General features: G+C 38.3%; 1 protein-coding gene across 4 annotated transcripts in view; it reads left to right on the top strand.

Annotated features, from left to right (window-relative positions):
• The window catches only part of CRIM1 (cysteine rich transmembrane BMP regulator 1), a 308,859-nt gene that overhangs the window by 240,928 nt on the left and 42,560 nt on the right, over window positions 1-25,371 (top strand). For 3 of the 4 annotated variants that reach the window (XM_054022216.1, XM_054022214.1, XM_054022213.1), the window contains 2 exons: window positions 3,718-3,874; window positions 19,831-19,952. The exons of the other annotated variant lie outside the window; for it this stretch is intronic. In XM_054022216.1, the coding sequence (XP_053878191.1) occupies window positions 3,718-3,874; window positions 19,831-19,952 (279 nt within the window). The remainder of the gene's footprint in view (window positions 1-3,717; window positions 3,875-19,830; window positions 19,953-25,371) is intronic. 4 annotated transcript variants of the gene reach the window in all.

The raw sequence follows: 25,371 nt of genomic DNA, 5'->3' as shown, positions 1-25,371 counted from the left end.
GCATGGTACACCAATTTTTATCCTGTAACTCTCCATCTTGCTGACAAGGACAATATGCGGGCGGATCAGCTGAGCAGACACTTGTATGATCAGCACAAGCAGGGGCGGCTCAAGGCACCAGCCCAGCAAGCTCGTGCCTGGGGCGGCAAGCCGCGGGGGGCGGCCTGCCGGTCGCTGTGAGGGCGGTAGTCATGCTGCCTTTGGCGGCATTTCTGCAGGAGGTCCGCCGGTCCCACGTTTTGGCGGCAATTCGGTGGCGGGTATGCCGGTGCGGGACTGGTAGGGCATCCGCAGAACCACCACCGAATTCGCGTGACCTGGGCGGACCTCCCACAGAAACGCCGCCGAAGGCTGCCTGACTGCCATGCTTGGGGCGGCAAAAAACATAGATCCGCCCCTGAGCACAAGTGATCACTCAAGAATTTAGTAGTAAACAGCATCATCTTTCTGTGAGTGTATCCAGAGAGAGACACATTTTCAACCACACACAACTCCAGAGCAAAAGCAGACCACCACTCTATCTCAGCAGTACTTTTTCAGGGCCGGTGGTGGGGACATCTTCTGTGCATTTCCCCCCAATTCCTCTAATGCAGGAAGTTCTCAGGAAAATCAAGCAAAGCCAGGGTTATTCTGATAGCCCAGGCCTGAGCAAGACAATAGTGGTTTTGGATCTCCTGCAGCTATCATAAGGGATTTCTGTCTTTGCCTGCAATTCCAGACCTTTTGACCAGAAGAGCGGTTAGATTTGCTATCCAGACCCAGATTCTTTCCATTTAACACCATGGGCCACAAGGCTTTTGGCAAATCTGGAACTGTCCTATTCAGAAACAGTACAGGAGATATAGTTGTCCTTCAGGAAACAGTCACCTCACCTATGTTGTCATAAATGGAAAAGGTCCTCTTTTTGGAGAACCAGCTATAACAGAAATCTATGTTCAGCTTCTGTTCAATCCATACTGAAGTACTTCATATGAAATCCTTGGGGCTCTCCATATCATTGGTAAAAGTATATCTCAGAGCCATCTCTGCATATCACAGCTTAATTGAGCAAAAGACTATATGATCGGTACCCATGATCGGGTAAAAAGATTCTTGAAGGGGCTAATAATGTCTACCCTGTGGTTAGAGAACCTCACCTACGTGGGATCTCAGTCTAGTCCTTATTCAGCTCATGAATCCTCCCTTCAAACCCATGGGAGAATGTTCCCTATTTCAACTCTCAATTGAGACAGACTTTTTTATACCTATAACTATTCCTCTAGAAGGCTGAGCAAGCTACAGGCTGTCATGGCTGGACTCTGCCTCTCTTCCCTTCTTCTGCCCCCCCTCCCCCAAGTTATTCACAAAGAGAAAATGATCCTTTAGCCAACCTGAAATTTCTCTCCAAGGTGGCAACAGAATTCAATCTTAACTAATTCATAAATTTACCAATATCTTTCCCTAGGCCTCACTGTCACTCAGGGGAAGTTAAGCAACACTACTTGGATGCTAAAAGAGCATTAATCTTCTGTTTGAGTATAGCTAAGGAATACAGAAAATCTCCTAGACTGTTTGTCTCTTATGGGGAAAAAAGTAGAGCTCAGGCAGTCACCTGCCAGCGCCTTTCTAAGTGTCTGACTCTCTATTGAATAGTGTTTCTGAACACATCTCTGCGCCTCTTCCAGAAGGGCTTAGAACACACTCAGAGTGAAGACCACTTCCATGGCCTGCCTTAGGGCTTGTCTACACAGCAAGTTACCGCATGGCAAGCCAGGATGTGACTCTACAATGCCTCAGCTACAGTGCAGTGAAAATTTTCGGAGGCTGTACTCCAGGACTTTCACTGTGTGGTAGCAGTGTCCACATGATGAGTTATTGCTCAGCAGGTTGGGGTGCTGTAGATATACTCCCGGCTTGCCACTCAGTGATTCGCCAGGTAAACAAACACTCGTCTTCCCATATTCAAAATCAGTAGAGCTGCCTCTTAGAGCTCGATTCTGTCACAAAATATTGTTGTTTACATGTGGCATCTAAATCAGATAAACAGTTTAGTAAAGAAGCATTACAGTATCTATTTAACTAGTTTTTTGTCCCACTATCCAGAGGGAGGAGTGCTGGTTGCTCAACTCCCAAGTGGGAATATGCAGAGGACTCCCAAAAAAAAAAAAATTAAGGTTACTCACCTGTAACCAGAGTTCTTCACGATTACCTCTGCACATTCACATTCCCCATCCTCCTTCCCCTCTTCCTTGGAGTCCTAATTTCAACTTCGCCTTTGAAGACGTGATGGAAAGAAGTCATCTGGTTGGCAAACCACGCTCTCTCTTTATAATCCCATCCTCTGAAAGAGGAGTAGGTGACACAAGAGCTCTGCAACAGGCACTGCTACTAGAAAGTTCTATTTGTCCAAGTTGCACAATTCATGTATTCCAAGAGTGTGAATATGCAGCGGTCATCTCGAAGAACTCCAGTGCAGGTGAGTAACCTTCATTTCTGTCCTCTTTGTGTATATCTGCATTGACTTGCCATCTAGTCCATTCTTCTCTTTTGATTCTTATCTCCCTCTATTTCTCTTGTCCTCTTTTTCATTATTGCTTTCTCTTTGGCTAGTCATTTCCCAGGTCTCTTCCTCTGTTTTACCCTCTCTAAATTAATGACTATTGTTCATTCCTGTTTTCTCACACCCCCACAACCAATATATAAAATGTACTTTAAGTACACACTTTTAAGTGTTAGCACATCCTTTACTAATTTTTATTCTCCATACCATGGAATCATGCCTAAAAATATATAACAGCACAGAAAAGGAAAACGAATTATATGTGCATTCATACACCTGATGGCTTGGCAATGTCTTAGAGTGTTTTAAACTGTCTCCCCCTCCCCCCTCCCACTTCCCCTCTCCCATGAAGAAAAGCAAACTTGTTATTCTCAAGTAATAAAGGTTTGCTGAAAGTAAACATAAAAGTCACACCCTCTTCCTGACATTACTACACTAGATGTAATCGGATTCCTCCACTCCACTATCTTTTTTATTGCTCCCACAAGAGGCTATTCAATCATGCTATGAGACTCCATCTTCAAGCTCTCTTACTTCGACTTAATCCAGCAGATGTATTTAAGATTGTCACCTCTTTGGCACTGTAGTAATGTGCTTTTAGTAGGGAGGTCTTAATACTCAAACAGGTGACAGTCAACAGTGTAAGTAACAAATAGAGATCCTTAATAAATTACAGCTCCTCCAATTTTATTTTGGATTAATACTGTTCAAAATAAAATACATTATATTGCACATGAATCTGTTAAACAAAAATGAAACATAGACAGTATGTGGTATTACTGAAGTTTTGTTGACATGAATTTAATGTGGCCGCATGACTCATGAATGTTGGACTCCCTTGGAATGTTTACCTCTCCCTAGCAACTCCCTAGATATAAGGTGCCTACTCCCAAGATTTTGCTTGGAACCAATAATTATTTAAAAACAAACACTCACTATGGTATTCTATAATACAGGTCCAAAACACGGTAGTAACACTGTTGCAAACTGCAGTGTTTGGGGCCATTTCTGTAGAATTGTAGAGGAATATTAGGACAGAGAGGTAAAAATGTTGGTAGTGTTAAGTTAAACCAATAAAAAGTAAAAAGGTGGAAAAGGTTTAGTCTGTATATAGATACATTTTTTCTGATATGAACAACACTTTTCATTTTGTGCTAAGCTGCATGTGTTCTTCACAGGAGAGGAGCTGTGTACTGGCCTCATATCAGGGTGTTCCTTGGACTGTTCCTTCGGTTTCCAGACTGATGTCCACAACTGTGAGATCTGTCAGTGCCGTTCAAGGCCTAAGAAATGCAAACCCATAGTATGTGACAAGTACTGTCCATTTGGATACTTGTACGTATTTTTATTCTGAAAGCATATTTATCATAATCCTTGTGCATATAAAATATGCAAAATCCATGAATATTTATTTGTTTGTTTTATGTATGAAAAATGGGAGGCATGTGGAGAGGCAGGAATGTACATACTTGTTAAGTGTATAGTATTCCTCATGCGGACTTGGATGCTAGAATTGAAGTTGTGAAAATGGATTTTGATCACCAGACCAAAAGAAAATTCAAATAATCAAAATGACTAACAAAATTATAAAAGCAGAAAAGTATCTTTTAAAATAGTTTTAAACCGTCTTTGAGAGAGAATTTTTAAAGAACTGCATAAAATTTACCTTTCATGTTGCTTTTTAAAATTTCTTTTACACTAACATCTCTGATATCCCCTCCATCTCATAACTTTCTTCTTTTACTCAAAAAGAACAGGAGTACTTGTGGCACCTTAGAGACTAACAAATTTATTAGAGCATAAGCTTTCATGGACTACAGCCCACTTCTTCGGTATGCATCCGAAGAAGTGGGCTGTAGTCCACGAAAGCTTATGCTCTAATAAATTTGTTAGTCTCTAAGGTGCCACAAGTACTCCTGTTCTTTTTGCGGATACAGACTAACATGGCTGCTACTCTGAAACCTTCTTTTACTCAGTTGATCCCGTTGTATTTTGAGTTGATCTTTTTATTATGACATAACAGTAGCTTACTTGAGCAATCATCTGCTCTAGTCTTCCATTTCTTTTCTGCCAGTTACCTCCTGTGGAAAACTAATGGAAAGTCAGTCTTTTGTCTGTCATAAGTTTTTCTAAGTATCACAGAGACCTAAAATGTTAAGACACCCTCTTCCTTAAAAAGAAGTAATGGTGGGTATATTTTTTTTAATCAGGAAGAAGGGATCCTGCAGCAAATTGGGCTATTATTTTGTCATAGGTAGAGATTTCTTTAGAATCCGTTGATATGCAGACATTCAGTGTCCTCAGTGAAGGTTTAATCAACGCGCTCCACCCCTGCCAAAAAGGCACAACACCATTCTATAGGAACTAACATAAATTCAACTCCTCCCTTGCTTAATGTTGGTAGTTTTAACCCACAATATCTAACCTTCAGATACTGTATTTAGCTAACTCCACTACTGTTACTGACCTTGGCAGTTTATACTTGCCTTTCTTTAGTTCCTGGCTTATTCCTTTTTTCTCCTGTTACTTAATTTGGCACTTATCTTTTAAGCCTTATAGTGTCTACTCTTAATAATCTTATTCCTTTTTTCTCCTGTTACTTAATTTGGCACTTATCTTTTAAGCCTTATAGTGTCTACTCTTAATAATCTTATACACTGCACTGTAGTTCCTTCTTATTTCATATTTTCTTTAATCTTTTTGAATAATCATTTTTAATATGGTGCAGCCTAAATCAGCCAAACATTTGAGACACATCACAGACTTTAAGAAAAATGGAGATCCAGCTCTGTCATGATCTGACAGCAGAGAATTTAACCAATGCTAGAATTGTAGAGGGGGGGGGGTGAATAAATGAGTGGGTCACACTCACAATACTTAGTGCTGTCAGATGAAAAATCTGGCGCAGACAACCCTCCTGCCTCCTTTTTTTAAAATATACATTATGGGCTTGCTTCCCCCACCTCACAATTCAACCACTGAGTTGTACTGTACTTATGTGAATGTATCAGTGCAGTTGCCCTCTTTTAGTGTTAATATAGCACTATGCAAGTACATAGTGCTGTACAAATGGTGAAATATGATCAACATAAAACAGAGCCCTGCCCTGAGGACCATGCATTCTAAAGGCACAGGAGGTACAATATACCCCTCTACCCCGATATAACACAAATTCGGATATAACGTGGTAAAGCAGTGCTCCAGGAGGCGGGGCTGCGCATTCCGGCGGATCAAAGCAAGTTTGATATAATGCGGTTTCACCTATAACGCAGTAAGATTTTTTGGCTCCCAAGGACACCGTTATATCGGGGTAGAGGTGTATTATAATACTGGGGGGGAAGGACTCCTAAAACTTCCATAAAATTGCATTTAAAACCATATTTATTTTATTTTCTTTGGATTTCTAATCACACTAAAAAAGGATGCCTTTCCATGTGCTTTAGGTCCCCCCGACGTAATTTAAAAGTATCCACATAAAAAAACACTCTAGTAGAACTAGTGTGCAGTAATACCATTTAATATAACCCATAAAGCATTGCTTTAAAATGTTATTGGATTTAGCAGTTTTTCAAGGAGAGTAGGAATGAAACAGAATGCAGTGCAGGTTACGTGAGTGGCTGTTCCAAGCATTTAGCCGCAAAAATAGGATGCATCAAGTCTCCACTGGATGAAGAAGACAAAGAGAGTAGGTAGACAGGAAATGTGGGCAATCTGAGAGTACAAGGGGTGTGTAAAAGATTATGGAAGAGATGTAGTTGGGGCAAAATTCTGGAGAGCTTTGAAAATTACTAGATGTGACCGTATATTCCACATGTTCTCACCAGTTATGGACAACAAGAATAATTTTCACTAGTTGATATTTGAATCCTCTGTTTGTTTTAATGTTGATAATTCAAAAGTACAAACTGAAATAATATTCCACTAGTGTAAAGAAATGTAAAAAATATCTTAACGTTACCATGAACGATGAAAACCAATAGGTTATTAAACTCATGTTTCATTGCAATTTGTAGCAAAAAGCAGAACCTGACTTTGTTTATGGTATAGAAAATGTCATTGCGACATTCAGGTGCTCAGCAACGCTTGAACTTTGGCATGGAATACATGAATTTTTTATTTACATTTTCAGATGCTGAGTTTAAATACTGTTATCTCTGATAGTATTCAGTAATTAGCAGTTATTTTTAGCTTCCTAATCAATAACAAACTATACAGAATAATCTAATATGATGTCACTATAAAAAGGACACTGTCAAGGTTGTTAGACCTTGCTTTAACAGCTGCCCCATGTTATAGCTCTTAAATTAAGGGTCATAACATTGTTGTAGCACTAATTTAAAAAAAAAATCAGAAAAGATAAATCCACCGTTGACTGTTACTTGAGCTATACATACAATGGACATCTCGGTGTGCACACACACGTTCTCATAGTTCAACATAAAATAGCATACGTACATGTGCAGTTTACATAGTTTATTTACAGGGCAGCTCTCAATATTTTTTTTTTAAATTCAGTACTCCACCAATAATACTTTTTAAAAGTATATGATTCCAGTTCTGAATGTAAAAGCTAGCGTGTGGAATCATTGTTAAAATATGGTCATTTTAAAGGCATGTCACTGTCTTTTAAGGCCCCGATGCAGGAAAGCACTTATGTATGAGCATAAGTGCTTTCCTGAGCAAAGACCTAAATGTGTTTTGGGGGTTTTTTGTTTTTTTTTTCCAATTGACTTTTTCTTGATTTTTGCTGTGGAGTATCTAAGGCTATCAAGCTAGCTTCTCTTTATACTTTTTCCTTTGTAAAATATTTCTACCTTCAAATTAATTTATTTTATTTCACTAGTAATCCTAACTTTGGATCATATATTGCCGTGTTTAAAACTGTGTACTATTGTGAGTTCTGGAAATGCTTATCATAATTATTCTGAAATGCCACATATTGTGCTTGTTATTCATTGATGTGTGTTTTATTTATTTACTTTTTATTTATTATTCATATTAATTTGCTAGTTTTACTGTTCTGTTCTGTTTTTCTTATAATTGTATAATACATTTTTCCACTAAAATGAATTTGGGAAAAACTCACTCTTTCTTAATGAGCACTTTATGGGATTAAGTTTTATTTGATCCAGTATTTTTTCCTTTATTTTGTTTTGTTTTATAAACAGTAATTATGGAGGGGGGGAGGATACTTTATTACAGTTTTGAGTGAAACACAGTAGGGACAGAAATCCACAATGAACATATTTATGCAACTTCTAAATGTTGGACCTTGGGTATTTAGGAAGAATGAATGTTGTCCTAAGGTAAGTAAATGCAATAGATTTCCATTCATGGTTCTTTACTCCCAGTGTGTGACTGGCGGTAACTTCCTTAACCAGAATCCACAACACCAGTGAGTGGAATATGTGTTGCTGCTAAGAATAATAGTCAGCCATTCCTCAGTCCATTTTTTTTTCTACTTAGGACAGAGAAACATCTTTTGACTGATGCTGCTACGTGTACATGTTCATCCTTACTCTGTGGGAGTTTATTCATTTTTTTTTAAAGTGAAGTCCTCTCTTTATTCTTATTGTTTCAACTGCTTCTTACTGTTACTTTGGTCTACATACAAATTAGATATTTAACTGTGAGGTGAGTCTTTGATACCTGACTACCTTATATTTGATTGAGATGCCTCTTTGCTAAGGCTGAGTGTCATGGCAGGTCTCTGGCTCGTTCCTTCTTTTTCTTCTGGGTTGTGATTTGTTTGGTTTTTTGAGGCACAGACCAATGACTTCAAAAAGAGCCTTAAATGTGATTAGCAGTTGTCTGTCAGAATGGTAATGTCTTCTCCCTATTGTATCTGGGGACACACCATTGATTCAGATTCTCTAGAATGTGTTTTTAAATTGTGAGGACTTAGATCAATCATATCAGATCTGATTCTCTTTCTCTAAAGTAGCCTGGAAGTCCTTAAAAGTACTAGTTAAATACCTCAGATGGAAACTGAGACTCTTCAGATTTGCCTGTTTAAAAGTAAGACCAGTTAAATAGACCCTGCAGTGCCACTTCACCATTTGCAAAGCATTTGAATTAAGTCTGACGTTAAGGGTTACATAAAGGCATTAGATCTGTTGGAGCATCGACATAATTTCCTTGTGGCACTCAACAATGACTTGAAGTTAAAATGGGAGCATGTCCCCAAAACAAGTAGAACAGGTCTACTTCTTTAGTTGAATATTTTGGCATATATGATACCTCCCTCATGTATCCTCAGCATCTTGGATTTCCTGGGGTCTCTGCTCACTCCAGATCTACACTGTCATAGCAATGAGAGCCCAGCGCCAAAGAGTATGGATTGGCCTCCTGTACATTTTAATGAATGCTTTCTTCCTGCATGATTTCAGCCCTATTGACCCATACACAACCTGTCAAGGCATCTTGCTCACCAAATATCAGTTGGAGCACCTGACTCTAGCCACACAAAATATGCTGATGTCTGTGCCTAAGCCATCAAGTCTATCAACATGTTCAGCCCCATTGATTGTGTACCAAAGGTACCTTATATAAATGTTAAACAGTGATTGATTCCATCAAAGAGCTTGGCATTCTCAGCACCATATTTCCTCAGTCCATACCTTCACCTCTCTAACTGGCTGACTCCAAGAGACTGAGGCAGAAAAAGATTAATCAGGTCAGTGCTATCTGGAGAAATCTTAACATCGTACATTTCTTTGAAGTCTCTTTTCTGGAAGGACACAGATTCTTCCTCTTTCTAGAGGAAAGCCAATGAGCAAGAAGAATGCTTTAAGAACATAGTAAAAGAGGATTTGCATCTGGTTAGTGTCTTTTGATGCCTATCTTGCAACAACAAAAACAGCTTCTTCCGGGATAGAAATTTGCAAGTATGCATCATTGTGGTCTTATGGTCTCCTGCAAAAAGTGCAGCAAAAAAATATGAGGACCCGTCACACAGAGGTAGAGAAATTTAGGAAAAAGGGTAGAAATTGAACAGATGGAAGAGAACAAGAGTAAGGCAACTTTTCAATTCCCTGAGTTTCCATCATCTAGCATTCATATTTTTCATACCAGAGGAGGAATAAACAAGAAGAAGTGCCTAATAATCCAGCCAATGCCAGCAAGCACAACTTCAAAGATCCCTAGGATCACAAGCAGAGTGTGAAGCCACCCAAGAACTAGAGGACTTGGTGCCTTCAGCATTGTCCATCTCAGCAACAAGAACTTTAGGGATTTTTAAAGGCTTGTTTAATCAGCCAGTTTCTACCATGGAAAATCGCCCTGTAAGAAGAAGAATACCTTCCACAATTTCCAGTAACCCTTAATCATGGATCATCAAAATTATGGTGTAGGACAACACACTGATTTCTCCCTTCAAGCATGCACTCGAGTACAGCTCTGTCAAAAAGAATTCACATGCAAATCCGATCCCTCTTTTACAAAAATGCCATTAAACCCATACCATCAATTACAAAAGGATATTTTATTCTAGGTACTTCTGTGTCAGAATTGGTGTAATGTAGGTTAGGGCCAAATAGATCATCTGAACACTTGATGAAAAGAAAAAACTAAGTCCCCTGATTAATTTTGTTTTGAAATTTCCCAGACCCTGAAGTTTTTCTAATCTAGACCTTGTTATTCCACTATCTCTTGGCAGAACATTTTAGTATTTAGGTACAGGTGATAGTATTTTGTCATGACTAGAGAAGGTATTTTTTGACTTTGCCCAATTCCGGGCAGATACACAAAGGAGGAGGAGGTCATGAGAAGTCTTCCACATGTTTTGCATCCTGTGCCAGAGCTGACTAATTGTTGCACTTCCCCAAACATAAACACTGTGACTCTAGTTTCCACAGTGGCATAGGACAAACTCAAAGGGAATGGAGAAGGGCAGAATCATGGCCACTATCTGCCTCTTCACAAGTCAGGGAGCTAACTCCACAAGGGGGAGCACAAGTTGTACCCTAAAGAAGGATGGCTCCATGAGGAAGGATGATCTCAGTTTTAAGAGAATGAACTGGGACTCAGGAGACCTGGATTCAGTTCCCACCTGTTGCAGACATCTTGTGTGACCTTATGCGAATCACTTAATCTTTCTGTGCTCAATTCTTCATTTTAAAAAATGGATATAATACTTCCCTACCTCACTAAGATCTAGTGAGGATAAAAGTGTTGATGTTTTTTTGAGGCACCGAGATACTACACTGATGACAGCCGTAGAAGTACCTTGATAGACCAATCAGTAGTGTTTGTGCTCCACTGATATTCCAGGAGACATTGTTTGCCTGAGGCACAAAGTCTCCTGGAATACTTGCTGCAACAATCCCCTTCTGCACTGCCTCTATGCATTTGTCTATACTGCAGCTGGCAGCATGCTTTCTACTATGGGTAGACAGACACATGCTACCTCTGCTTGAGCTAGCAATCTACAAATAGTATAGTTGAGGCAGCAGCTCAGCCTAGCCACCTGAATATAGACCCACCTGGACATTCTAGGTACATAGTCAAGTAACTATGCTGAGCCGCCACCCATGCTACCCCTGACTGTGCCGCTATTTGTAGCGCGCTAGCTTGAACAGAGCTAGCGTGTCTGTCTACTCAAGCCAGGAAGCATGTCCCCAGCTGCAGTGTAAGCATATCTTACAAAAGCCACTATTGAGCCCTGTACATGCAGCTCTGCTGTTTAAATGCTATAGTTTTGCAGGTATTTTATTTTTTTATTTTTATTCCTAGTCATTAGATTGTTAGCTTTGTCCTTTCTCTTGGTCGTGGATAATAAATAAAATTGCATCCATCCTTTTGTTTAGCAGTTCCAGGCTTGGCATTCCATGTTTAATGTGGGTATTTCTTATATTGTTTCCTTTACAGTGGTTACCTTTTGTTTTGCTGGTTGGTTTTTTTTTTTTTTTTTTTTTGGTGTGTTTTTGTTTTGTTTTCTTTAACTTGGATACGCTTTAATTGCGTCTTTCAGGGTTTTTTCCCCCCTGAAACTAGGCCTAGATTTGCTCTGCTCAAACCAACGGTCCTTCTAATGCTGCTGTTGTTTTTTTGTATATGCAGATAAGTTTACTGTTACAAACTCTCCAGGTTAAACCACCACATTTTATTGTTAATCATTGAGAAGTATTTTTCCATTTAGCTGTGTAAACCATAAACCATGATTCAAATGAATTAGCATTAGAAAAAAGCTAGGATGTCCAATCTGAGGTTATATCAAATTATTTTAAATGTTGCACATACAATTTTGCTATGGAAGCTAGATTGAAAGTTAATGTCTCGGGTTGTGATAAAAATCCTTTTCACAAAAGCTACCAATACAGGAGTCGATGTCTCTTCAAAATATCAAAATACTTAAAACGATGGTTTCACTCTAAAAAATGCTTGTAATCATTGTGCGAATCCCTTATCATGCCAATGACTTGCAGATCAAATGTGCTCACTATACAAGTAAAAATATCCTTTTTTCTAATTGCCAGACCTGCCAGTTCAAACTGGAATCTGAGTTATGCTGGGTTCTTTCCTGCTACTGCATAATCAGCAATAATAAAAGTTTTGCAGGACAGTTTATGCTCTAAGGCACCTTTGCAATTCATCTTCAGTGGGTTTGTGCATATGTAACATACTGTAACTTAGGGAACAATTGTGTTTGACAAAGCACAAGATGGAATAGAATCTACCACATTCTCTTTTAGCAGTATTTCCTTATGTGAGTTTGTAACTAAAACATATCTGTGTCTGTAAAGTCAGCAGATAGGATTCTGAATATGCAGATCTCTCTAGCAAGAAATATAGTCAATTTTCAGAGTAGAACTACACTTAAAATTAGTTAACCCACTAATAATACATTCTTGGAAAACCAGAGTAGACACGCATTTCATATTAATATTCAGTCCAAGGAAATCAACTGAAGTTCATGCAGTATCTGGGGAAATTCAGTATTCAGAATAAAAGGTCAAATGTTAAATTGGAAGAATTGGCTGGAAAATGGTATTCTCAAACTCTGGATGAGTTTTGCAGAGTTAAAGACCAAATCAGGTTAACACAAGAATGCACACTGGCAGTATCTAATGCTAAGGGACTGCCTAAAAAAAGATTTTTTGGTAAATAACTTCAAGCCCGAGATCAGAAATCTCTGGAATTTTTTATTGAAAAGAATAAGACAAAATAGCATCTGAAGTATGTAAATTTGTATTAAAACAGGTGAGGAAAGCTTCCATTCTCTCTCTCTCTCTCGCTCTCCTCCCTCTGGAAGTTGAAATTCTATTGTTTAGAACATAGTTTTTCTCTAATCAAGGGTAAAGTAGCAATGCAAAAGAGATGTTGATTTACAGATGATGTGGCCCAAGATTTCCCATAAGGTTTTCTGATCCCCTTTTCATCTGAACAGGTTAGACTTTGAAAGACAATAACAAATACTAGAGGTGTTCAATAAGCGTTGGTAGCTATGATTCAAATCCTGTTTTCCCCTTGAGAGGACAAAGCAAGCCCAAACACAGTGGAAGTAGTGCAAATTGACTGCACAGAGGGAAATAGACTGTAAGCTGGCAATACAGGGAAACTTTGCATGGCCTGTGCATCATGAGGCCGTTAAATGGAATAACTTGAGTGCTCACTGAAATGAGCAAGGGTTGCACAATTTTTTCCTTATAAACTTAGCACATTATGACTTTATCACTTAATTCAAAGGAAGATGTAATGTTTTCTTTATAGGAGCTTCCGCATGTTCCAGTGATTGTGGTACTCATTCATCTAGGGGGTTAAAGGTCATATTTGGAATAGAGTACTGGATGTCATAAGTTGAGTAGTTAAATGTGCTTAGATACTTGCACAATCAGGCCCTAATTCATTAGTGCTATTAAAGAACTATAGCTCCTTATATGAAAAGTGCTATAGAAGTACAAGGTATTATATGAAGCCTGTGTCTAGAGGTATGTAGGAAACAGTAGTTTCTACCCTATACATATAGAGTGGATGAGGTAGTTTGGGTTCCTTAGTTTATAGAGGAAAGATAGATTGGGATTATAGGTTTTCTGTACTGAATATGAATAAGAGGTGAGATGTTGTCTTCCCCTGTGAACAGTCATGCAGAATGGAGAGGCGTCTGTAGCTTATAGGAAGTGAATAGGAATTGGTTCTTTGTACATATGAACTATGTGAATTCAGGTATTGTGTTAACTATTGGAAATATTAATGGGACAGAATGAAGGCAGCAAGTAAGGTGGGTTCTGATGAATATTGATAACATTTTCTATATTAGTTGATCGAGTAAAATTGACACCAGTAAATTTTTTTAGTAACCTTGTCTCTAAATTTCTACTCTGCCTTTCCTGTGATGTTGTTAGTTACAGCCATAGTGTTATCTTAACAGTTTTTGTCTCAGAGCTGTCTTGGAGTTTTTTTAAGTAATTATTTTTAATAAGATTGGGTGATTTAAATTGTTGATCTAAATCACTAGGGTTTAGTTTGTTGTTTAAATCAGCTTGAGGCTTTCTAAAAAAATTTAAATTTGTACTATTGCAACTTTAGATTAAATAAAGTATAATGAACTGACCTATAAACACTGGTTGGCTGGGTTTTTTTTTTAAGTGTCACTATTAGTAATGTCTTTTATTTGAATTTTACAGAACTGCTGCAGGCAAAAAAAAAATATTGAAAATTAAAGTGCTGATCCTGCAAACAATTATGCAGGGAAGCATCATTACTCACATGAATAGCCCCAAACTCAATGAGACTACTCATGCTAAAAGTTAAGCTAAAACGGTAGTTTAACAAAAAATTTCTTGGCATAAAATCTGTCACTTCAAAACAAAATTGCTTCAGTGTTAACAGTGAAAAGTTATTTCGGCTTTTGATATATTAGCCAAGTTATTGTGGACTTTTTTAGACATGCCGAACAAAATTTTTAAAAATAGGAACCTTAAATTAGACTCCCAAGCCCATATTTAGGCAAAAACCACCAAGGAACGCCAGTCTCATTGACTTCAGATTGTAAACTCTTATGGAGCAGTATAACCTAGTCAAAGAAGGTCAGCTTTTTTGACTTGTGGAAGTTCAACATATTGGAATGTGGAGTTGGCTGCAAATATAGCACAGCCTATGTTGTAATCAATGTGTTCGCGTGTGCATGGTTCTCAGAGTAAGGATGTTAATGAAACCCTGGAACCGTCTTTTTCATCAAAGATTAGAGCATTTTCAAGGTAAAACTTCTTAGTAGAAATACTCCCTATGTAAAAACTGAAATCCTGCTAACAATTAGGAAACTAAAGAAACAAGTAAAAAACATATTTGACTATAAAATGGGAATTCAGCATAGTTGTAGCCGTGTGAGTCCCAGGATATTAGAGACACAAGGTGGGTGAGGTAATATCTGTTATTGGACCAGCTTCAGTTGATGAGAGAGACAAGCTTTTAAGCAACACAGGGCTCTTCTTCAGATATGGGAAAGGAACTTACCTCATCAAAGCAAAATGCAAGGTGGAACAGATATCTTAGCACAAGTAGTTAGCACATATTGTAAGGGACCATCCAAGGTAGAGACCCTCACCACAGAACCTGATATCATACCAACATGTGAAGAACTAGAAGAATTCTTCCGCTATCTCCGCTTCAAAAAATTCTGTCACAACAATGATGACACCACTCACAACTACCATGTTCCCACCTATAGTCATAAGAAAAAAAAAATTCTCTAAGTGGACACTACAGAGTGGGCAAAACCACACTCTTGATCATTACATTGCTTCAGGAAAAATAACTGCAAAATCCTTAACATCACATCCACCGTTATCTCTTCACCGCCAAGAGGACAGCCATATCGTCCCTGAAATCTAACCATCACATAGTGCTCAAACTAGCAGACAAAGGGGGTGCCATTGTAGTCCTCAAACATGATGACTAAGTTAATGAGGCCAACAACTAATCTCTGACACCACCTGCTACAAAGAACTCAGAGAAAACTCCACACCGCAATTTACCCAGGAACTTAAGAATATCATCAAATCCTTCCACAAACAACTTTAAGACAGTCTACAAACTCATCCCCTAGGAACCCACCCCAGGGACCTTCTACATGCTTCCCAAGATACATAAACAAGATACAGGCAGACCCATCATATCTAGCCACAGAACACTTACTGAAGGAATATCAAGACTCAGAGATACCATCCTCAAGCCACACCCAGGGCCAGCTTCCTCCAGGACACGGCTGACTTCCTCCACAAGCTCCTCAATATTAACAACCTCCCTCAGAACGCTGTCCTTGCCACCATGGATGTCTCTTCCCTATACACCATCCCTCACAATGATGGCACAGCTACCTGCCTGAAATATTTACAAGACAGTGGACAACCCTAACCACCCTATCTCCACCCCAACACATCGCCAAACTCATCCATTTCATCCTCACCCATAACAATTTTCCTTTCAACAACAAACACTTTCTCCAAACCATGGGAATGGCTATGAGTATTAGGACAGCTCCCCAATAAGCCAGCCTCTTCATAGGTCAGCTTGAAGAAGAATTTCTGAATAAATGCACCACAAAACCAGTGATCTACCTGAGATACAGCGATGATATTTTCATCTTCTGGACAGAAGACTTAAATTTCCTCGTACATTTCCACTACAACTTCAACAACCACCACCCGTCCATTATACTCTCTCTGGAACACACTCATACCAGCCTCAACTTTCTGAACACCACAATCAGCTTCAGCAATGGAACTCTTCAGACAGCCATATACAAGAAACCCACAGATCACCACACCTACCTACATAGGTCCAGTAACCAAACCAAACACACCAAGAAATCTGTTATGTACAGCCAGACTCTCCGATACCACAGAATATGCTCCTAGGAGAAAGTTTGGGATATACTCCTTAACAAATTTAAAACTGCCTTCATCAAACAAGAGAAGTAGGATCGCATCATGGAATGGGACACCCAAATACACCGAAAGAACCTGCTACAGTACAGAAATAAAAAACCCACTCTGATTGCACACACCTACTGCAGTTGTCACCTACTGCAGCACACTGGAATCCATATGATGGGGTATCCTCAAACAACTACAACCCATACTCAATGGGGACCCCATTCTGAAAGAAATCTTTCCTGAACCTCCACTTATGGCCTTCAAACAACCCCCCAACCTCTCCAACTTCATCATCAGAAGCAAGCTCCCCACAGACCAGGACCCACCGACTCAAAGCGCATCAGATCCTGTCAGAACAACCGAAGCAAAACCTGCAGACGTATCTCCACTGCTACTATGATCAACGTCCCCCACAATACATCTTTCCAGAGCCATGGATCCTACACATAAGTATGCCTATCACAATATGTGGTATACTTCATCCAGTGCACTAAATGTCCCAATAGGAATTATATGAAACCAGGCAATCACTACATTCTCAAATGAACTCACACAGGCAAATAAGACAACACCGTATCACCTGTGGGTGAACACTTTTCATAGGTCAGATATAGAGTGATTGCGCCATCAGTCTTCATCCTCAAAGGAAACCTGCACAACACTTTCAAAAGATGAGCCTGGGATATATCTGCTAGATACCAAAAATCATGGACTGAACAGAAATACTGGATATATGGCTTATTACGACAATCTGTAAACCACTAACCCTTATAGTGCATTTAGTGCATTTTGCTGTGATGCTGGGCGTTCCTTTACCAGACATGAAGAGCAGCTCTGTGTAGGTTCAAAACTTCTCTCACCAACAGAAGTTGATCCAGTAAAAGATGTTACCTATCCCACCATGTCACTATAAAATGGGGAGAAAATAAAGAATTACCAACATGTAAGTACAAAATCTTTTTTTTAATTTAAAGAATGGACTTTAAAAAGAAACATGATTTTAAATCATTGATAGTTGAAAATTTGGAAGGGGGAGTAATTACCTTTCACAAACTCCCTGAATCAGACTGGTTCAATTGACAGAGCTTAGAAACTCCATAGGGCATGTAAAGGAAAGGAGGCAGGGAATTCATTCTGTTAGTGTTGTGCTTGATGGGGATTGAAGGAGAGGTGCATCAGTTCTGGCACTGAAAGGGGGATTGCACTTGGTGGGATACATGGAAAAGAAGTTTTGTTGTGGCACAGAAAGAGTTACATTTATGGGGAAATGAGCGCTGCCTTTCCATGTTCTCCTCTAGGATGGTTTTAGTGGAAGAAAAATGTACCTCTATTCCCCAACCTTATGGTTTACCTTTACCTTAACGCTTCTCATTGCCCTGCATGCCTGCCTTCCCTGCATACCTTCTCTGCATCAATTTCCTCATCACACAGTCTCTCTCTCCCACTTTCTTACCATTCCATGTCTTTCAGGCCCCTTGCTAGGGGTACTGAATCAAAGATTGAGCACTCAAGGGGGAAGGCATTGGGGCGGTTAAAATTCCAACAGCTACTATCCTTCCTGGAATGAGGTGTGCATATGAAAAGATGCTAAAGCTCAAGATGTTTTGATAACCAATGGCTTTGAGGCTGCAAGTTGAATAAAGAGTATAAATGGTGTGGGATGTCTGAGAAAAAGACCATTATAAATATTCTGTGATTTTTTAAGAAAATAAAAACAATAGCTTTTAAAATGAGTAGATTGCTATCTTTGCACCATCAAGCTAGAAACTTACACTTTTAATAAAAACTTAAATTAACACTGTATATTTATTTTTAATGTAATATTACTTAAAATCTTACCAAGTCTTACCCAAAAGATTCAAAGACAACAGTCATTAACATTCCTTACCAAGGGCAAGGGTTGTGGATTTTCCATCACTGTTGTGTGGTTGTTGTTTTTTTGTTTGTTTGTTTTTTGCCAATCAAGATTAGATGTTTTTCTAAAATATATGCTATAGTTCAATCAGATATTATTTCAGGGAGGTTCTATGATCCATTTTATGCAGGTGGTTGGACTAGATTATCACAATGGTTCCTTCTGACCTTGAAATCTAAAAATCTCTGAATTGTTGAGGACAACCATGTTAACACTACTTGAGGGTCAATACTGTACTTTAAATATAATCCAAAAAAGTTAGACCAGTTTTACTAAAATGAAAGATTTGATTTTTCAGACTTTCGTATTTCACTTACATCCTGTTCAGTTATCCCCAAAACATTATTTATAGACTCTCATTCCTTAGATGACCACATTTAGGAAATGTCAGGTGTACTGATTTAGTTTTGGCAAAGTTAGTGGGCTAAGATTGGTTAATTCATTCCAGCTTTATCTATGGAGCGGTATCATTTCACTGTAATACTATGAGACCATAACTTCTGTTTTGAGCTGTAGCATATCTATTAGAAAGATATTTAGTCTTCATTTAAAGACTTCAAGGGATGGGGAATTCACCAAATCCCAAGGTAAATTGTTCCAATTTATTCAACTTTTTGCAATCTATCCGTTAACCAGTTTTTAATCCACTTAATATAGGCTGCATTGATTTTGTATAGTGTAAATAGATTTAATAATAAAACATGATCTCATCAAAAAACAGTAACAAGTTTGTTTGACAAGAACTATTTTTCATAACACCGTATTGATTAGCATTACCAGGGTTACAGAACTTGGTTTGTGATTACAAAAAAACCCCACATCTCTTGTTTGTTTCAGTGTATTTATCTGGAAGGTGAGAAAATGTTTCTGTACTTAGCGTCTATATTATGTATCTTCACAAAGATACTCTATCTTTCTGTATTAAAAAAATGTGTAACTATGCATTCACTGCCTTTACCGCTTGGTTATTGGCATTCCTCATCTTATATTTCAATGTTACTTATTTAACATTTTCAGTTACATCCCTGGAGCATTTTACATGAGTGGAGATCTACTGTATATTATTGGAGAAAAAAATTACTTGTAATTTTTGTTCTCAGAAGATAGTGATTATAATAGATCCCCACTTACCCTTCTATCTTCTTCACAGATTTGGAGATGTTCTATTATATCTACTCTATTATTCTTTCACCTGAAAAAAGAACTGATTGTCAAAAGCAGTGCTGGCTCATCAGCACTTAAATGTACCAGGCAAATGAGGTGGCCTAATAGCTTGAAATTTAAATAGGGTGTTTCTGCCAGTCACACAGAGGGAGCACAAGCCAAGAGTGGAGATCTATTTACCCCTTACCACCTTTGAGTACAAGAATTACAATTATGGGAATTATTTTTACTTACTTAGTCACTTCAGGGGAAGCCTTTGCTCTGAAGATCATGGGCATTTTTTAATCAGACATTTAAAGTGATCTGCTGACCTTTGACAAATTATTTCGGTCATCTAGGAAGAACAAGCATGGCTGTGACATCTGTCGCTGTAAGAAATGCCCAGAACTTCCTTGTGGTAAGATCTGTCCAATGGGCTTCCAGCAGAATAATCATGGTTGTCTTCTCTGTAAGTGCAGAGGTAGGTGTGAATGCATTACCTCCATATCTATGTTTCTTTCAAAGCAATTAGAAGCTAGGAGAAATGGAAAGGAGTAGTACGTTATATTAATAAGACTTGCAAATTGGTAACTCAAATGGTGGTAGTCAATTTCATTTTCTGTAGGGGAGGACCCTGTATAGTAGGGCTTTGTTACCATTTGTAGTTTTTGTGTTTTTAATGTCAGCCTAGTAAAGGTACACATCACACAGTTTTTTTGACATTTTAGACCCCAATCCATCTTCCATTGAGAAGTCAGTGAGAGTCAGTTGATTAACTTTAGTAGGATTTCAATCAGGCCCTTAAGCCTGAGAAAACTGATTGAATTTCTCTTTGCTTCCTTCACTGGAATATGTGTTCTTTAAATCTATATTTAAATTTTTTTAAATATTTAATTTGACTTCCACCTGACCCAATTCACTGTACATCATTGCATCAGTATTTGCACGTTGCTTTGAATGTATAAAACATTATACAAGTGCTAAGTAGTAGTATTTCAACTGAGCTGTAGGTTGCTTGGTAGCTAGGTGAATATTATTTTTTTCTGTTCCTGTTTAAATACATTTAATCTTAAGTATTATCGAAATAATTTGCTATTTCATCCCTCTGCGTCCAACAAGTTCTTAGAGACTTTTGGTTTGTTAAGTAAAAGTAACAAATAACTATTTATTTCGTTAAAATATATGATTCTTAAAAGCTTTTACTTTTGTAAGTTCACTTCTCTTGTCTGTAGAAGAAAACTTAAGGAAAACAGTTGGTCTGTGGAAAACTTCAGTTTTCCTTCGATTCACAATGAACAGTGTCAAAGCTTGGCAATAATGCACAAGTTTTGATTTAACCTTTGGAGACTTTTTATGTTCCTTCCTATTGGCTATGTACAATATGATCCATATAGTTTTATAATAGCTAAACAGTTCTGTATTAATAAACAGCTGGGATTTATTTCAACAATATTAACACATAATATCCGTAATCATTTAATAACAATTTTGCAAAATGTAATTGAGATAAGATATTTAAATTTCTCTTTAGTGAACAATACAAATGTTAACCAGTGTTAAATAGTGTTACTAGCCTCATGCACTCTCATGGTCTTCTATTACCTCTATTCTGACACCTCTTATGTGCCTCTCCACTTCCTCTCTCCAGGTGTGCATCACTTCCTGTCTCTTATAGCTCTTCAAGAATGTCCTGCAGTTTCTTAAACTAAACATGTTAACACTAAACTATACTTCTTATATAGCCTCCTAATGACTTTTCTGTCCACGCTTTCTCCATAACTGTTAAAAACTCCATTTCCTCAAAGTTACATTTTCTGGGTTATCTATAACTCTACTCTATCTTTCTCTCCTGTACAAAGAACTCACTAGATCTTACTGCTTTTCCTTCAATAATGTTTCTAAAATCTACTCTTCCCTTTCCTTCTCCACAGTCAAGACCATGTTCTTATACTGTCTCGACTGCTATAACTTTTCTTTCCTTCCCATCTTTAATATATTCAGTGTTCAGCAGCTAAAATGGTAACCATTCCTCACTCCTTAAAAATGAGGCTGAGGAGTTTGTTTTATGCAGAAAGAGACAGGAAGTTGGTGAAAGGAAATGAGCTGGGTTTGGCATGGTGAAATGCCTGACTCTCACTGTTGAGGCTCTGCAAGAGCACTGCCCCTGCCTACATCTCATCTCCTGTGATGCTAAAACTTTCCTCCTGGTCTCTGCCACTCTTCACACCTCATTACTCTACTTTTCACCTCTTACTACTCTCACCATTATGACTTTTTTCCCACTGATTTCTCAATAGCTGAAACAACATCCCTCTTCTTTTGCACCCAGCATCCTCATGCTTTCCAATCTCTTTTCAAAACCTATTTTACTCTACCATTCTTGTCATATGTCAAATGCTGTTTAAATGTATTCGAATATAAATTATTCACTCACTGTGAATATGTATATAGAATAATAGGACTCAGATTATTTGTTTGTTTTAATCGTTATCCTTCATTTCCCTATACTTTTTATCTGTCTTTATATTTTGTCATATGTTTGGCTAATTTAGGTTGTAAATTCTTTGAGCGGGGACCACGTACTTTTCAAATTTCCAAAGTACCATCCAAACCTATGGCTTAATTTTCTGTTGCCACATATGGCCACTGCCTCAGTTTTCCTACCTCATCTGGGTAAATTACTTAGCTTTATGCATAGCTTCTTTGTCAGCTGTGGCTTGCTTACCCTTCTGTTCACCTGCCTCTTATCCCTCCTCTGAGGCCTGTCTGAAATTTTCTTCCAGGACTTCCATCTCCTGGACTCTCTACCACTATACAAGCTCCCTCCGTAATGAAAACCACTGCCAATTTTGCCTCTTTCCTGATCTGTATTACTGGGGCTTTTCTACAGCCCTGTCCCCTTTCCCAGCATGCACTTCTGCCCAGACTACAATGCTCAATGTCATTCTGGGGCTCAACCTGTGAACAGGCTGTGGCGGCCATGTGATCTTCTTTCTTGAGGGCCAGCACATGCTGATACAGGGTCTATATCAGTGATTATTAATAAATAAATGTCAACAGTAAAAATGTAAATGTCCTACAGTCTGTACTTTTCTCCCAGCATCTCGCTCTACACATGAGTATATGCATGTACGCATGCTGCTCTAACTAACTGTTTTAAATAGTTGTACTTTTCATCAATTGTTAGCTTTTGCTCAGGCTGCATTCACACAACCCTGAAGTATGAGTGTTAGTCACACAGCAATTTTTACTTTGGGATTTACATGTGCACAAAATTTACTTTTATATTAACTCTCTTAACATTGTAACAGCTGCAAGAGTTACATATCTAAATAGGTTTAAACTGTGTTTTAGCACTTAAAGGCTACTTTGTGCAATTAAATTTCCCATGTCCATCCAGGCCATTCCTTCAGCTGTAAAAGTATAGCTTGTACTATACCAGTCCTGAGCACAATCTCATTTATTTAAAGGACTTGGGGACATCAGAAATCTTCAGATAAACAGGATTTTAAATGAAACTTAGAGGTAGTTGGCCAGCTAGCTTTAAAGGAACTATGATCTCAAGCATTCCAGATACCTGCACAATCTGGTGAGACACAGTAAAACCATTCTTTTGTTAATCAGCTCTTTTGGTTACCCGAAGATTGCTTAAACAAGGAGGTACAGTTACACCACTGTATATGTTCATGTATACTTATTCAGCTACATTTTCTAATACAAACATGTCAGTGTATGTCAAGTTTTTCTGACCCTTATAATTTTCAGATGGACTAGAGTCATAGAAATTCGGGTTGGCAAACACCTAGAAGGACACTCAGCCTATCTCTGTGCCAATGTAGAATAGGGCTTGAGACCGGTGTAACTCTGTCCAACATGTCCCCTTTTAATAGGCTTCCTTTAGTGAGGCAGGCAGTAATTCTTGAATGGTCTGTAGGCCTTGTACTAATGCCATGTAGCATGTGGATTAACCACTTTTACCCTTTGTAACATACTTACATGGTGATGTAACCTTACTGTAGGCAGCAAGCACTGTAACAGTGCATATCACCTTACGGTAGACAAGTTTTTGAAAAGATGAATTCTAAACTGCTTATCTATTTTCCTTTTTTTTAAAACCTAACCAATTCCATGTTTCTTGGATGACTAAGAACCCTGCATTCTCTGTTGCAAACTAGGCTTAAATTATTCAGCACTCCAGTGCAGCAGACTAACATACCTGTGGCTACTTCAAGTACATTTAATAATAGAGAGTTTTATTGCATTCACTGTGGAAAATGAATGATAACCAATAAAGTATTTCTTGTGCTGTTTAATTATTATGTTAAATTCCGTTGTCATGCTACTCCTAGATGTTTAATGTGCCCATGATTTTTATTTGTAATGCAACTTCGTACTGTAAACATTGTATTGGGGAAGATGTAGATTTTGACAGCTGTGTAAGAGACGGTTTGGTTTTTGGCTCTAAGGTAGGCACGGAAAGCACTTTGGTTTTAGAGCACCAAGAGGCAATTGCAGCTTTTGCCAGAGGGGAGGACTTGATTTCTTCTTTCCCAATCCTAGCAACCTTTGACAGCAACCAGCGGCACCACTAGTTCCTATTCCTGTATCTGCCAGTGCAGCTAAAATTATAGATAAACACATTAATGTAGCTGAATGTTTAAGCCAAAATGATGGGCAATGAAAGAGTAACAGTGTTGATTATTATTATTTAAGATGATGTCATTAGGTCTGAATCAACACCTCATTGAGATAATCAGGAGTCTTTTAGAGCTACTGTTTGACTGCTTGCATACACATGTAGACAATTCATCAGTTTAAACTTAATTCCCATTTGGAAATCTATCTTCACAACTATAAGAGTTAAAACTTTTTTTCTTTGTAAAAGGTTAGATTCTGGAATACAATTCTGAGAAATTCCTAGGGCATAGAATTCCAGAATACGTGGAGACTTATCTTTATTAAAAAAAAAACCTATAATCAACTTAACAAATCTGGAACTAGAAATTCTAGATTTGTCCCATTTTGTTACATGGTGCTAACTAATGATGGAGGTATTAGCCATTGACATAAAGAGTATCACAGCAAAAGGCTGATGAGAGCAAGGATGTCACAATTGACATTTGAAGGGAGAAAGATGCCCTATTTGGATTTTCAGTTATTCTGATCCATGTTATGCAATATGCAGTTTGAATAAGGCATCAGTCAGTATGATGGAGTCAGCCTTAATACTTGTGCTTTATTATGTCCTCTTATCTGAGTACATATAAATCATATATTACTGGTAAAGGAGGGCAGGGAATGGTACAGCAAAGGAGTGGTTTGATGGTGCTTCTGGCCAGTACAATAAATAATTCTTTACCAATAAAGCACATATTGGAGGATGCCTACTGGTGCCTCAGATGCTGGCAGATGTAGTGTCACTGACACTATGCTTTATGGTACTATTTAATACCCAGGCACCCCAAGCTAACTGACAACCCTATAGTGTGTCCTTCAACAAAATCTGTTGCCTTTCTCTCCAAAGCCAGATAGCAGTTAACTCAGCAGTTGATAACAAGGGAAAGGAAGCTTGTTCCAATCTACCCTTACACACTGCAAATTACTCCTGCCATTGCTGCTATGATTACTCTAGATTTGTGCCCATTTTCTTCCTGTTGAAGCCTCTGGCTTCCATACATATTGCAAATTACTATACCTGGATAGCAGGGTTAATCAGACAACATTGCTCAACTAAAGCAGTCCCAAAACTGTACACAGAGCCAGGGTAAATATAGCCGTGTACACATCTAAAGATCTGTTGGATTCCAAGCAAAAGAAGCTTTAATTTCTTAAGAGTAAATTTGAGTAAGTAAGTGTAAGTTTGAAGAAGGGAACATGTTGGGATAATAAGAGTAGGTTAG

The sequence above is a fragment of the Malaclemys terrapin genome, chromosome 3 (genome assembly GCF_027887155.1).
Source record: "Malaclemys terrapin pileata isolate rMalTer1 chromosome 3, rMalTer1.hap1, whole genome shotgun sequence".
Taxonomy (NCBI): Eukaryota; Metazoa; Chordata; order Testudines; family Emydidae; genus Malaclemys; species Malaclemys terrapin.
The sequence above is the reverse complement of the archived record's forward strand: the minus strand, read 5'-3'. Positions and strand labels throughout refer to the sequence as shown.